General features: G+C 40.7%; 2 protein-coding genes and 1 long non-coding RNA gene across 3 annotated transcripts; 2 read left to right on the forward strand and 1 right to left on the reverse strand.

Annotated features, from left to right (window-relative positions):
* Window positions 1-1334: 1334 nt before the first annotated feature.
* On the reverse strand, window positions 1335-6964 carry LOC135614779 (uncharacterized). The gene is made up of 3 exons (XM_065112506.1): window positions 4454-6964; window positions 2416-2726; window positions 1335-1985 (listed from the first exon to the last, which is right to left on the reverse strand). Exons 1-3 carry the CDS (start codon window positions 6502-6504, stop codon window positions 1633-1635), a joined length of 2715 nt encoding a protein of 904 aa, XP_064968578.1. The 5' UTR covers window positions 6505-6964; the 3' UTR covers window positions 1335-1632.
* A 596-nt stretch (window positions 6965-7560) lies between these two features.
* LOC135613494 (dehydration-responsive element-binding protein 1F-like) lies at window positions 7561-9130 on the forward strand. Its single transcript, XM_065110526.1, has one exon. The coding sequence runs from the start codon at window positions 8238-8240 to the stop codon at window positions 8928-8930; it is 693 nt and encodes a 230-aa protein (XP_064966598.1). The 5' UTR covers window positions 7561-8237; the 3' UTR covers window positions 8931-9130.
* A 3373-nt stretch (window positions 9131-12503) lies between these two features.
* Window positions 12504-16032, forward strand: LOC135613495 (uncharacterized). Its single transcript, XR_010487319.1, has 4 exons — window positions 12504-12900; window positions 12987-13352; window positions 13455-13557; window positions 15446-16032. It is a non-coding gene; the product is annotated as an uncharacterized LOC135613495 (long non-coding RNA).
* The last annotated feature ends 81 nt before the right edge of the window (window positions 16033-16113 follow it).

Here is a 16113-nt window from a genome sequence, read left to right on the forward strand (position 1 = left end):
TCCACTTCTCATTTTGTCCTCTCTCAGTTAAACCCATCATCCATCGGGCTTGGTTGGTGGTGGAAACTTAGATGCCAATTTGATAGTCTCGTGGTTTAATTTCAATTTTCTCTTTTGGAATCTGATGTACTTGCAGAGCAGGCAGCAGCCCCTTGCGGGGACCAATTCTTTTTTGATATATTTATGATCATCACTTCCCGGGAATTGCTCATACGGCAAAGGTCATCATTGTGATTGTTGGTAAGAGACCAATTATTATTATTATTATTTTTTTGTGTCTTTGTAGAGATGCTTGACAATTCAACTTTATAAGATCGATGAGCACGAATGATTTTCCCGCATATTGATTCTGAATTATTTCCGAGTCAAATTACTTTGGTACATGATCTTGAAGCCTATACTATACTAATTACTTTGGTGTTGAAATTGTGTTGCAGATCGATCTTTTCCTAGTAGGAGTATAATACGAAACCAGTCTCTGTCGTTTTGATGATCATGATCAAATCTGCCTGCCCACAAAAGCATGATGTTTGGATATAATGATCGGCAGCTGCTTTAATATCATCCGTCCGTCTGCTACTGCTACTGCTACTGCTGGGCGCTCTTCGCCACCATACGCTTTAATATTTTGTCGCCATACGCGTTGATCTCCTTGGTGGAGGAGAAGGCAGGCATTTATTTCTCTGTCATCACGCAACGCCATCAAGCCATCATGGATGCAAACTGGCATGTTCAGAAGATGATTCAGCCCCCCCCCCCCCCCCCCCCCCCTCTCTTCTTTTGAAATGGAACTGCTGCGTTCTTCGTACCCATCGGTGATGTATGTATCTCGTAGCCTCCTAGCGAAATTTTGCTCGTCAGACAAATTTAGCAAACCGAGCGTAGCATGAAAGCGAAGTTGAGATTGATTGATTGATTGATTGATTGATTGCTTGTAGTGTCTGAAGGGGCCCACCAGCATTCGTTCAGAGTTGGATTGAATCGTGCAGTCTTTGGGGAGTAACAAAACAAAACATCCAACAGCAATGATACCGGTCTCCCCAGCGAAACTGACATGTTACGGATGGAGAAACAAAAGGGTTACATTGCAGAGTGATGCATTCCCGCACCGATACAATTAATTCTTCCGCTGTCAGTTTTGATGCCTAGCCAGCCTCCACAGCATCCGTTACAAAACAAAAGGAAAATGACCAGAAAGTGTCACCCAAAAACTTTTGCTTTCTTCATGCACTTAAGTTGGATCTCCACAGGTTTCTGTACTTTCCAGCTGACCGTACACCCAAAGAACCAAACATCATCATAAGATTGAGCAACTGAAAATTCTCAACAAGAAAAAGCGCAAAAGTGTCACTGCTTGTTAGATTATAAAAATTCTGCTGAGATACATGTTTCGAACAACTCAGTCACAAGCTTATGAAACAATATGACACAAAAGCTATTACATTTCTGAGATACTGTCAACTAACCTGCCACGATAAAACGTGTCTTCCAGTTTAAAAAGATGATAAGAAGATTAAAACAAAAGAGAGAGAGAGATGTTGTTGGCATATGGATAACAAAAAACAAAACCTTTCACAGAGCATATATTTCAAAGGGGCAATCTGTGTCACAGTAGATTCGACCTCCAGGTGTTCAATCTATATTCAACGGGGCATCAGCGATGGCTTCGATATCCTTCTTGCTCTTAACCAAGCATCTTTTCATCGTTTCTGAATCAAGCTTAGGCAGGTCTTCTGCAACTGCCAGGTATCCGTAAAGAAACGGGAAGTTCTTGAAACAAGCTTCACGTTCACCGTTAGCTTTACTTTTGCTGGCAGTCCTCCGATAAAACTCTTGTCTGCCTCGGTTACCATCAGCAAAGCAGTTGTGAAGCTTCTCCGCTTCTTGCAGACCAGAAAAGGTCGGGAAGAACTTAATCAAGAACACATTCTGGTTTGCAGGTTTCCCATGGCAAATTGTCGTCTTCCCAGCTTCAAACCCCATTTCTGGAATCCAAAAGCAACAAAAGTTATATATATGTCCTATTAATAGGACGCTAGGATGGAAGAAAACATTCTAGGCACCACCAATGTGCCTCAACTAAACCATGTACATCAAAGAATTAGTTTATTTTATGGGGGGCAATTTCTCCATGAGTCCCCATCCCTGCTTTTCGTATTCATGGCAATAGCTTCATACCCATTTGATAAACTATAACAATGGACTTTATTAGCAAACAAAATACACAGTTAAAAAGAAAGCCATAACTTTTGACATAACATTCTCATATAACTCTAGATGTCGACTAACCAGATAGCAGTAACATTAGGAAAACGGCTACCCCATGCACAACTGTAGAACTAATAACAGTAGATAAGTGGCAGGATTTTGGTATGGATTGGTAGCATTTGAAGCCAGAGGTGATTTATAACAAACCTCTTAGTATTTCTTGTACGCCTTCAGTAGACAGGACTTTTTGTTGGCTGTTACTGACTTTTTTCTCAACGGAACTATTATGGATGATAACAACAGGCGGCCAAAGTATCAGATCCTCCTTCATAGCCTTAGCTTCAGCAGTAGCTCCAGATTGGTAAACCCTGGAATTGTCAGGAGCCACGAGCCAATTCCAGTCCACAAGGAGACAAAGGGCTTTGTGAAGACCCAAGTGTTCTGTCTTTAAGCCCACCTTGCCAGAGTGATACAGGTGACTCACCAAGCTGTGTGTATCTACAAACTCCTTTGACATGCTGAACGAAAGGGGAAGAAAAGAAAACTGTTCAAGTAATATAAATTTCTAGGCATTTAAGCATATATCCAATCAACCTAGAAGTACGTCGATCTTGCAACATCGTCTCCGCCGTTGCACAAAGCATTAACTTAGTACTTAGTGCCATTTAACTTAAATAAGGCAGCTGTTCTCTTCTTATATGACATATCAAATGCATATGTTACTTAATGAACAATTCCAATGAATGAAATCCAACTAAACTGAGCCAAATAGCTAGGCTCACCGTACCACAGCACACTGCCCCCCCCATCGTACCATGTGTCGATACGTCAATATGGATCGGTACATACCATACCAACATCTGATCAGTACACCAATACGGACCGATAAGACGAACCATGCCAAATAGCATTCATAATTGAGAATATTTTAATTAAAGCAAACAGAAACAAAGAATATATAACAAGCAATAATAACCAATAATCATCGGAAATTGAATACATGACAGGCAAAGGATGATCGACAATAAAATGACTCCCTCAAATAATTTAGAAGAAAAATCTAAACCCTAATTGACCAACAAATTAAAAGTCATGATGTTCCAAGCATTTGGAGTCAGCCACATCGATCTTTCCTACCATAGTGTTTTTGTCGAGGGCAACTTAAACACCAACAATTAATTTAAAACAAATCAAGAAAACAGATATCCAAATGTAAAATGAAGCCATATTAACAGTCAAAAGAAAACAACTGAATTTGGTACCAAATTACAAGCAAGGAAAGTTAGGGATCCCAATTGTAATCCCAGACATGCCAAAAGTAAAAATAGAAGCTCAAACTAAGTGTTTTATGTGGAAGAAAAAGGTCAATGTCGCATCAACTACGGAAACCATGTTTTATGAGGAATTGGAAGGCCAATATTGCATCAACAGGAGACAAAGTGTTTTATGTGGAATCAAAAGACCAATATCACAACATCTAGGAAGGAATATCATTGATTAGATCGACACATGGAGACCCAATCAAACAGAAAAGACAAACCATCTACTCTTCCACGTGAATTTTACGAGTGAAATGCAGGTTCATAGAATTAGTGATTATTCCTGGAAAGTAATAGTTAATCATATTACCAATAGGTTAATCCCAGAAGAAAGTCCAACTTAATACCAATAGTTGGATGATGGGATTGAAAGTCCAACTTGATACCAATAGATGGATGATTACTTAAATATCTTGCTATCGTATCTATCAACTTGAACTAACAAACATTTATAACCTCGGAACAACTTAGGCTCCTACAAATCAGCCTTCATCCACACAGTACCATTTTCACAGCACTCGTCTTCACAATCTATGTTCAATGAACAGGAAGTTGTCATTGCCTTCATGTTATGTATAACGATAAAGTGCCAAGGCAAATCATTTGGCTCCAGAAGTCAGCATCCTACTTTGTGGATGGTTGATCCTTTCAACAACAGTTCTAGCACAGGTAACAAACAGCACTCTTTTAAGCCTTCTCTACAACTAAAACAAATTTAATTTAAACCAAAAATATTTAGTCCTAATCAACTAGCAGAATAAGATAGGAACATGCTTATTTCATGCAGCTGCAATAAAGGTATTTCAGTTAATCGTAATTGGAGCAGTTGAAAGGCAACTAATGATGTGCCAATCATGTACTTCTCAGTTGCAAGTTGGACCAAGCATTCAACTTCCTGAAGGCTACCACAGATGAAGAAGACAGACCTGCCACATACGCAACAAAGAAGAGGACTCCCTGGTCCTTGCTCTTGGTATCTTTTCACTTGCTGTGGATTCTCATTCAATGACTTAAAAAAACGAAGAAAGGCCTTGTGCACTTGCTGCTTAAACTCTTCGGAACCTTCAGCTGGATCTCTTTTTACTTGCACATTATCATCTCGTGGAACATTTCCGTCATGATTCAGACCATCATGCCGGTCTACTATATCCTTCTTCCAGAGTTTGTTGGGTCTAAACTCCTTTCTTCTCTCAGAAGTATATGGACCACGGGATTCTGAAGGACCAGGCCTCAATCGTCTTTTTAAGGTCATACCATGGCCATGTTCCGCATGTTTGAAGGTCCCCCCAGAAGGCAACCAAACATCAGACCTAGACATTCTATGAGAAAGTGACCTATATTTGGTATGGCCAAAATCCAACTCTTTCGAGTTAATATCACCTTGCCTTTCTTCTTCTGGCCATATATCATCAGTAACACCAGGTGAGGAGATCCTTCTAAAAGCAGTTCGATCATTGGATGCAACACTTCTTGGATCAAATTCACTTATGTAACTATGAGTAACATATTTTCTTCTAGTCATCCTTTCTGATGATAGCTGATAAAGACCTTCCATTTCCAACTCCCTTCGTGGCGATCTCACAACCTGTCCATAAATATCCATTCGATGACCAGAATACATAGGACTCTTAGGTCTTTCCTTGTAACTAGTACGAGCAGCATCAATCCCTAAAGCATATGTTTCTTCGAGAGATGTTAGTTCATGGACTCTTGATGGTTTTACTCTGTATCCCAGATGCCCACTAGCAGAACTATCTACATAGTCCACAGTGATGCCTTTACCCTCACGATAATCCAAGTCTGCATCTCCATGTAAAGAACGCTGCTTGTCCCAGAGGCTACTTTCGCTTGTAACATTTCGAGAAGTATCCAATTCACCGACCCTAACTCCTACCAGATCCCTGAAAGATGACCCTATTTTTTCACGATGGTCAGTACGAGAACCCCATGGCACCTTTTCATACATGTCATCCAATACAAGAAATTCACGATCACTGAGCTCTCTCCGGTTGATCTCATCATAGCCACGGTATCGGGGCTCGGTTCCAGCTGGACTAAGTGGGGCCCATCTAACTGGCTCAGAGAACTGCTTTTGACTGTACCCAATCCTCTCCACAGTATCGTCCATAAACTTGATTGGAGCATCTCTAATGGAACCATCCAATGGCCGGCGAAGGTGATTGTCATACAAGCCCAACATATCATCTTTTGGGAAGCTGGATGATGAGGCACCACCGTAGAGCCTCGGAAATGGAGGATCTGTCGTTGCAAAAGGTGTGTCCTTAAAGTAAGCCTTCCCTCCCAGTCTCTCATCATAGGGATTTCTCAACTGATCATGGTAGTCATGGTGCCCCACATTCAAAGAGCCTTTGCTTCTTCCCATATTGTCTAGTTTCAGTACGGCAGTATCAAGTGAGTAGTTTACATCTGCAGGTAGTGAGTATAAATTTTGAGGGGATCCATCATCCAAAAACAGCGATCTTCGATAATGCGAGTTTTGTGTTTCAAGCCCCAAAGATGACATCCCTGGTGCCCCATTGCCAGGCTGGAGAATGTCTTTATCCTTGATCCAATGAGACAGCCTCAAGCCCGGTTTCACCTCAGAATCCAAGTTAGATGGATCACCAGGCAACATTAACCTATGTGGGATCTCATAACTGTTGCATCCAAACGGTGAGGGCTGGCCACGGAGCTGGGATGGCAGTGAGGGTTCGTCGTGGAGCTGTCGTGCATAATCTGAGTGCCAAGGGGCATAGTGCCTGCGTTCAACGGAGGTGCTCCGGCGGTCTGGTGAGCGCCGGGGCCTATCCCTGTTCGGTGGGCTCAAGCTGTTGCGGCGGGACCGATGGAGAAAGCGGTTACGATGCCAATCTGATCGATTGTTCTTCGTCTTGGCAGCTGCTGCGGCAGCAGGAGGTGACAGTCCCCTGTCGCCTCTTCCTCCTCGTCCTCCTGCTGCAGGTGCCCTGCCGCGCATCTTCTCGAGAATCTAAAATCCCAACAGGCAAAAAGGTCCACGAGGCAGAAGAATCCTAAACGATTGGCTCCTGGAGCGCCAACCCCGATTCTTTTCTGTATCGGGCAGCGAAATCCACCAGAAGAATTGTCTCGGATCGGAGATAAAACTCAGGGCAAAATCACACAAGGCAACGGACTCAAGAATTACACGGCAACCAAAGAGTAAGAACGTCCAAACCCTAACAAAATCCTATACCCATCTCGAAACCCTAACCCTAATCCTAAACGAACAGGGAATAGCGACGCCGATTTCTGCCGCCAGAGCGGATCAAAGACGAGATCGTATTCTGACCTTGCACCAAAGAAGGCATAGAGATGCTGGATTCCGTCGCCGAAGCCGACTCCACCGCCACCACCGTCACCTATCTGCCCACTGGCGGTGCGCTCCCTTTGCACTCGCGCTCCGTGTTGTTGCGGCGTTGGCGATTCGAGCGCTGGCCCTTAAATAGCATTCTTGTCTATTTGACATAAATACCCCTGTCCTTCCTTTAATTTCTTCTACACCTTTAACAAGTTCTGAGGTTATTAATGTGAATCCACACTAGCACTATTAATATTGTGCTAAGTTTGCCATTAATTAAGGGTTACGCTTTAGATTAATTAGGCTAATAATCAATATATATACATGCGTATAAATGATGGCACAAATACATTTTGGAGTCACATGAGGATGGACCCGTTCGATGACAGCTTGGACTTTAATATCCGTGTTCGGTTTCTGATTGCAGCAAAACACTGAGATTTCCGGTGCTTCATAGTTAATACACGTAAGACGAATCATTGAGGCCCACTACAAGCCCAGACTGGTCTTTGTATGAGTTCATGATTTCACTTGCAAAAAATATATAGATGATTTGATTATGATACAAATGATAAAATTAAGCATATGTAATTTTAATTTGATTTCAATTCAAGCCGAAATCTTCTCGTATATGATTTATCTCATAAATCTTAAAAATATTCTAAATCGACCTTTCTAAAACTATTAAATGATCGTCGACTTCAAATCAAGCCCGGTTGGATAGATCAGATTTTGATGATGTGAACCACATGTGATGGATCGATCGATTTCGAACCGGACATTGAACCCATGCGAACCGTTCTTTGACTGGAATGGGTAATTTGGCATGCACGCGGTGGGTGCAGTGAAAGCAATGAGAATACTGCCCTCGCGGTGGCTGCAACGAAGCCAATTTGGATTCTGGAAGATGCAGAGTCTCTCTGTTCATCGAAGCCTGGAAAAGGCTGCTTTAGCGAGAGGATAAGAGACCGGAAGGGGAACGCTGGCCGTAGGAGTGTGAAAGCAATATCCTCGACGCCGGTTGCTGAATTGATGTGGCCGTCAGATTTGTCGAGCGTGCTTCCACGCCTTCCGTAATTATCCCAAGAGGAAAAAGACGAAGGTGCAGATGGAACACGTTTTCCTTCTGCTGCTGCCGCAGTCGCCCGACGTTTGTCTTCCTCGAGTGGAAGCCCTGCGCTTTTCTTATTCCTCATCTGTTCTCTCTTGTGAAACCTCATCACTGGAGTGTGGCGCCCGCGGCGGGGTTCGACTTGGAACGCCTTCTTCCCTTACCATTCACTCTTATCACTCCCATACACACTATATATGTGTGTGTGTTTAGGCTAAATACCTGTCAGCGACGTCTCCAACTCGAAGCTTGCACGGCCTTTCCGTTCTGTGCTCTGATCATGGACTTTGAGGGTTCCTCCTCCTCCTCGTACTCGTGCTCCTCCTCGTCCTCGGGTCTCTCGACCGCATGGGCGCCGGGGCCGTCACCAAAGCGGAAGGCCGGGCGGAAGAAGTTCCGGGAGACGCGGCACCCGGTGTACCACGGCGTGCGGGAGCGCAACGGGGGGAAGTGGGTGTCCGAGGTGCGGGAGCCCCGGAAGAAGAGCCGAATATGGCTGGGCACGTTCCGGACGCCGGAGATGGCTGCCAGGGCGCACGACGTGGCCGTCATCGCGCTCCGGGGCGCGTCCGCCAGCCTCAACTTCCCCGACTCGGCCTGGGCGCTGCCCCGAGCGGAGTCGGCGGCCGCGGAGGACGTCCGCCGTGCCGCGGTCGAGGCAGCCGAGATGTTCGGACCGTGGGACCCGAAATCGCCGCCGAAGCCAGCTCCCGAGGCCGCATGTAGGCCACCGGCGGTGTTCTTGGACGAGGAGGCGCTGTTCAACATGCCGGAGTTGCTGGAGGACATGGCGAGGGGACTGCTGGTGACTCCGCCGGCTGTGTTCGTGGACGAGGAGGCGCTGTTCAACATGCCGGAGTTGCTGGAGGACATGGCGAGGGGACTGCTGGTGACTCCGCCGGCGATGCAGAAAGAGTTCGATTGGGATCGGGTGGCGGACTGCCACACGGACCTGCGGCTGTGGGCTGACTAGCTGAAGACATCACAGTTACAGTGCATTAAACAGCGAGTATATATAGGATCCATTGAGTTCTCATACTACGTACGAAAGTGCTCTCTCTCTCTCTCTCATCTTTGATCTTATATCTTTCAGTCTGTAAACTTCTTCTTAATCCAAAGAGAACACAAATGTATATGTTTGTGTGCATGGAAGATTTCTTTTGTATAGATTGACCCACGTATGGAATCAAATCCAATACCTCGCTATCATAGCCAAAGTTTTTATCAACTATGCTACTTTACTTTAAATTTGTCGAATTTAGATCGTAACCTTTAGTATGTGGATTTAAATTTATCATATTAATATCAATACTTTAGATATAAAAAAAGGTCATGCTTAAATAGTGGCAATGTGAAAACTTAATGCGCATTGTTTTGTGTGAACTTATGACAACAACCTCACATAAAATAGACATGAGATAGCTAAGAGAGTATATAATAATATATTGGAGGCTACTATATTAATTAAAAATTTTGAGTTGAAAGGTGTTTGTGATGTGTATGCCGACCACCAAAATCAGGCGTGGAATTATTTATTAATTATTATAATGTAACAAAGCCATGTTAGGCTTCTTTTCTATCTTTAAAAAATAGGTTGTATATATCTTTAGAGTTCAACTATAATTAGGCTATAGATAAACTAAAATATATAACATGTAACGTTAGCAAAGCAAAGCATGTAAAATACATGTTAAACCAATGAAATGTCACTTCATCTACAAGAATCGAAGAAAAGTCTCTTGAACATATCATAATAGTCGAATATCATCGATAATCTTGACATTCCTTGCTTCCCACACCTCGTAAGTAATACCTAAACGAAGACTTAGAGCCACCGACCTACTCTTTGCGATCACTGACAGGAGGTCACGTCACCTGCTTTGACTTTCCGAAATGAACTTATAGGAACCACTCTTCATTGATCTCGTAGTCGGAAAAATAAATCTAGCTTTACATTAATAGTCAATGGTATGATCCGACTTCACTAGCCTTCTCTTCCATACGAACGATGAGGGGATCACGCCTTGCCTGATCCAAAGAAACAAGGAAGCCCGATCGGAGGCATCATCCTGATAGTCCCCAAATACTACCATTGGGAGCACGCACCGATAAGCCACCCGTATTAAATGTTTTCACTACGCTAGGTAAAAGGAACCTTGACGGAGGCCTGTCTGCTCTACTCGACGCTCAAGCATAAAAGTCATGCCTCGAGCCAAGTTGAGGTGGATAGGCAAAATAAACTCATTACTCTCTTAATTTATTGCTAATACTATTATATTTCTCCCCATGCTTTTCTGACTTAAGCATAAGAGGAGTTGATGTGAGACACTCTCGATGTAGACTTGTTGTGCAAGATTATCGACATAGCCCAGAGGTATAGCCAAAAAGCTACTTAGTAAGGGCGATCGCCTAGCTCCCAAACCAAGTTTCAACGCTCAAAGATTGAGCCCCTCCTAGCACATTGACTCTTCCTATAGCTTCCTTCGTTTTGCCTGTAACACATGCTCTTCACGTTAGCTAAAAAAAATATTCAGAAGAGACCTGCGCTTTCGATAGAGAATCAATCAGGCTGAGTTACCGGTTGACGATCTTTGTGTGTTAACCAAGTTGATATATAAAAATAATTTTTTTAATATATATTCATACTAAGTTTATTAAACGAATACTTACAAGCTTATCGTATAAGAAATTTTATTGGATAAATCATTGATATAGTCTTTTAATCAAACTAAAGTAAAATGAATATTTTTCATCATCCGAATTCTAAACACTTTAATGATACTAAATGATTCGAAAAACGGATCATATCGTATCAATTTCATCAAGTAAAATTGATGCACCTAAATATATATAGTTTTTTATTTCGAATCGATTAACGGATATCGAAAGTGAAATGAAGAGTGGAGGATAAATCCTTAGCCTTAGCCTTATCCTTAGCCTTAATGTCATGAATTGCATGCGGAGAAGAATCCTTGTCTCGATGTCACTGTCCCCTCTCCCTCGGTGGTCGTTGACTCCTCGTACTAGGAAACGAGAAAGTGTGCATCATGTGGTCGTCTTCAACCATACCGATCGATTATTCCGCAGCCGAAAGCAGACATAAAAAACAAGTCAATCTCTGGCGACTGCTTTGAACGCGAGATTCTCGCATCGGTATATAAAATGACATAAGTGCGTTCGATAGAGCTGCCACTGAATCGGATTACTCTTTTTTTTTGTGTATATTTCTAATCTTTTATGCTGTTTATTTTTCACTTGGGAGGAACACAATAAATTGAGCATCCATATAGATTTTTTGTGTTTTGAATAAAATATATTTTTGTGGGGGGTCAAAAAGCTGAAATGTGGATGTCGATGTACAGATTCAATAATAAGTGATTTTTCTCTTAGTTTTCACTCGATTTTTATGTCAGATTTATTTAATATTGTGAGACTGTTCTCTTCTTAATCATCACTTATTTTACGTTAGATTTAATAATATGAAACTATTTTCTTATTCTCATTCTTTTTTTCAAACCTTTGCATTCTGAAATTGATATGTTGGCCTTCCATTCAATCTAAAAGCTTTGGTTAATTGAATTATGTGCTAAATCCAACCTATATAATTCTATCATTTTATTTTATTTTTTGATGATTTCTTTCGAAAAGTCTTATGATACATCATATTTTTTATTTAATGCTTTTTTTTTTCTAATACCTTAAATACGCATGGTTGTCTTTTGTCATCCATTGCTTCGCTCTTGTTATCACTCGTTATAATCACATTCGCTGTATTTTTTCTTTCTTTTTTTTTCTTAATTTTTATTTTCTATATTTTTCTCATCTTCGTACGGAGATGATAAACCATAGATATGAAGATGGAAGCGAAAACCATGAGACCATACAACATTAAAATGACAGTGAGAGAGATTTAAGATATTAAAAAAGATAAAAAAATATAAAATAAAATTTTAATTATTTTAGTATTAAACAAAATATGAGATGATAATAATTCATCGCATTTAGACCTCAGACAAGAAGAAACTTAGCACTCTTGACAGATTGAGGGCATCAAGAAATAGTACGTAATTGGGATTTTCTTGCATTTATCCCTGATAAGATTTGGAATGAATACATTTAGCCCAATTAATTGCAATCCATCATATGCGTCACTTTAAATATTAAGATTTTCCACTTACATATATTCCTTTCATAAAAGATATATACAATTAAAAAACGAGCGTACCATTCTCAAGTCATCAATCAAGAAATTGACTATAAGAGTGTATACATACACACAATTCTTTGAGTTCTACAAGTTAATGACCCTAAAATCAAAGAATGCATGTGAAGATGAGCCTTGGGAGGACAGTCTTATATAAATATAAATATATATATAAATAAAATAAAATATAAATATAAATATATATAAAATAAAATAAATAAATAAATATATATATATATATATATATACCAAGTTTAAATTGAAGTAAAATTATATATGGGGAGTGGGGTCGAGAGTCAATTCGATCTTCTTATTGGCTTCCACGAGCGGGCGCTTTTGGCTTCACCGCTGCTTCTCACGCCGCTGGGAGTTTCCTCCACCCCATCGAATTCGAGTTCCTCCCCTCTGATTCCTCTTCCTCTCCGCCTAAGGTTTCCGACCCCGATCCCATTACGCGACACCCGTGATCTGGAAGCGTTCCGTGGCAGACAGGCGCGGCGCCATTTCGAGGGGTGGCGGTGGATTCTGACGAGGGAGGTGCGTCTGTCAGCAACCTATTCTTTGAGGCGAAGTGGAGAGAAGAGAGGAAGGAAGGGCAGGAATCATGATGACGGTGACCCGAAGCTCGGTGAGCACCATGTTCATTGTGTTCGTCTGCACTCGCCTAATCTGCGCCATGATGCACCTCAGGGACACCAGAATGGCTTTCCTTGCCGCCACCAGATCCGACCTCGGCATTGTCGGTTCCTACGCTGTCCCTTCCTTTTCGACGCCTCTCATTTTCTGTTCTCTATAACGAGAAATTCATGCGCTTTTGTGTTGAAGGCACTGTTTCGATTTGTTACTTTGCGCTGTGTGGATAAAGGAGACCCTTTTCTCTACGAGCTATGTTGTTCTGTTTAAGTACATCCTTGTGGTGGAGTGGGCTTGGATCAATGCACGCCCGGTTTCCAGCATTGATTTCCCTTGAGACATAAATGGGGGCTGCAAAGGAGGGAGGTGTCATGAGTGACGATAGGAGGGAGGTGTACACGGCCTTGCGTCATTGGAAATGTTGTTTTAATTTTACTGTTTTATTGGTCCTTTTGATCATTTGTTTGCTTTTTCTGGACAATCAGGATGCATGAAATCTAATCGAGTTTGAGTGCCTTTTAGCACTGGAATTACCGAGAAAAGATTGATATTGTACAGGTTTGGAGTTTCTTATGGATGATGCTCATTTGTTATTGAAATTGTGATGTGTGAGCATTGGATGACTACCCACTTATTCCTTTGGCTTTCTTCCTTGAACAGCTAGAACATGGGGTCAATGGGCTGGAACCAGTTGTAGTTGCTAATTTTCCAATAAAGAAGTTTGGTGATCAGTCCCTTGCATTGGGCCAGGAGGCACATTGAGGTCTCATTTTCTTTATGTCTATTGATCTTTTGATTGTTTGTGTTTATGTCGTTCTTTATAATGACCACTTATCAGTATCCGGGGACATTCAATTTGTTGTTCTTGTCATTGTTTTTTCTCCTTTTGACACTTGACACAATATGTTAGCTCTTATATGTCCATGGATGGGACAGATTTCTGGTTTTGCTAATTCATTACGCATATGTCTTTCTTTGGTGAATTTGTGGGCTGTCAAATTGGTTTGTCATGGTATTGCTTAATGCTCAATCTAAAAACTCACTGCTTTTGCAATTTCATTACATTTCTTTTATGAGGTTGCACTTAGTACAACAGTAAGATTATTCCTTTGCAACATGGGAGACTAGAGTTCGAGTCTTGTACGTCAAGTCTCCTTAGATTTCACAGTGGCGGGAGGTTCATCCTTTATAATGTCCCTTTCATTTATATGCCTTTATTTGGTGAAATATATGAGGTCTGAATTTGGCTTGTAATGGTACTGAAAAGTTAATGACACTCTCAAATTTTAAAGTACTTATTGCACTCTAAGATGCTGTCCAATATAAACTATTTTAGCAAACAATATGCTTAACTTAACTCTTATTAGATCCTGCATTTGTGGGAGGCTCATGCACTTGGTTCACCGTTATAATGTTCCTTTCATTTATATGCCTTTAGTTGGTGATATATATGAGGTTTGAATTTGGCTTGTAATGGTACTGATAAGTTAATGACACTCTCAAATTTTAAAGTACTTATTGCATTCTAAGTTGCTGTCCAATATACGTTATTTTAGTAAACAATTTACTTTCATCTGCTCAAGCATGAGTAGAAAGATGGTTTTATTGAACATGATTGAATTGGCATTGCGATGCTTCCCATCGGATGAGTGTTAGACCTGTGATTCTTGTTTATCTGACCAAAAAACTAGCTTTCAAAGAACACCAATTTCTTGTATGCTTTTCATTTATTTAACAAAAAATTTTGTATACCTTGTTCTAGATAGTTTCTAGGAAAACAATAGTTGTTGAACAATTAGATTGATGTTTTGAGGTCCTGTAGATGCACCACAATTTATTCGATTTTAGTTTTACTTTAGGAAAACATGTAGTTGTTTGTGCATCTTTTAATTTCTTTTGTGAAGCAATTCCTGTTCTACCATTTTTGCAGGCTTGAGTTTTATTATTTTTATTTCTGCATGTTGACTTGTTATAACTATTCATGATAACAAAATTCTGTTACCGCATAGTCATGCAATCTGCTGAACTTAATTGTTTCTTTTCCATTATATCTTTCAGTGTATTTATTTATATCTTTTCTTTTCCTTGAAGAACGAACTGTTTAAATTTGGAGAGTTAGCCTAAAGAGTCATGTAATATTGCACTGGTGACAATGAATAATTTTTGGTGAAAAAAACCTTAGAGGATCCAGAGATGATGAAATAAATAATGGCTACAGCAAAATATGATCAGGAATTCCATAAAACACAACTATCTTGTACTTTTTTGCCAATTTATTTGTATATGTACATAGATGCTAAAATTCAACTGTAACTATAGGAGCTTCCTAACATTTGTTGCATTAGAGTATACTCAGAAAAGTGGTGATGGAAATAACAGGTAAATTGCCTGAGAAGATATGACCTGACTTGTTATATATCATTTGTGCATTCTGGCAATCAAGTTATGTTTAATTCTCTAGGAATTAATTATCTATCTTGTTATATATATATCTCTCTCTCTAACTCTTGTGCATTTGCTCACTTACGCAGGGTCATATCGCACTTTTCTCTGGCTGATATTTTACAATGTTTATGTTTTTTACTTTTTTCCCCTTCTTACTGGCTTCTTTCAAGATATTGACCTATAATTCATCTTGCTGCTTTTGGTAGGTGTACCAAGAGACAGATGTTTTGCGCATTCTTCCATCTTGTGGCCATACATTCCATGTTACTTGCATAGATATGGCTGAAACAACATTCAACATGCCCTGTCTGTAGAATTTCATTGCGAGATTCTCCTGATAGAGAACATGCACTGTGACCTCTCTACAGTTCAGCCACCAGAACCTTTTCTCACCCTGAAACCTTTGTTGCAGATACATGCCACTATCAATTTGCACAGTCATGTTACTCTCCAAGGGTAGCAGAAAACCAGAGAACCGTCTCCCCTCAGGAAGACCAGTTGATGTCATTGCCATCGGGATCCAGTTATAATGCCTTCTTGATCTGTAGCCAACTGCTCCATATCAAGCAAAAACAAGATACATCAAATATCTACAAAATTCTTTGCCACTCAAATAACAGGAAATAGAATATGCTTGAGATTGATCTCCATGCCAAATACATAGGGATTGAAGGGATTTAGAAGCTAACATCATATCTGTACAACTGTTTGTCATGAGCTGAATGCTGCTTTTTATCCGGCATGATGTTTGTTGATCAATTGTTGGAGATTGTTGAAATGGGTGGTTTTTGGTATTCTGCTATAAAATCATGAATTTTGATGGTATATACTTCTGAAGACTGATTAATCTTTTTATAGACAGTTTGTCTGGCTA

Source organism: Musa acuminata, chromosome BXJ2-6 (assembly GCF_036884655.1).
Source record: "Musa acuminata AAA Group cultivar baxijiao chromosome BXJ2-6, Cavendish_Baxijiao_AAA, whole genome shotgun sequence".
NCBI classification, from domain to species: domain Eukaryota; kingdom Viridiplantae; phylum Streptophyta; class Magnoliopsida; order Zingiberales; family Musaceae; genus Musa; species Musa acuminata.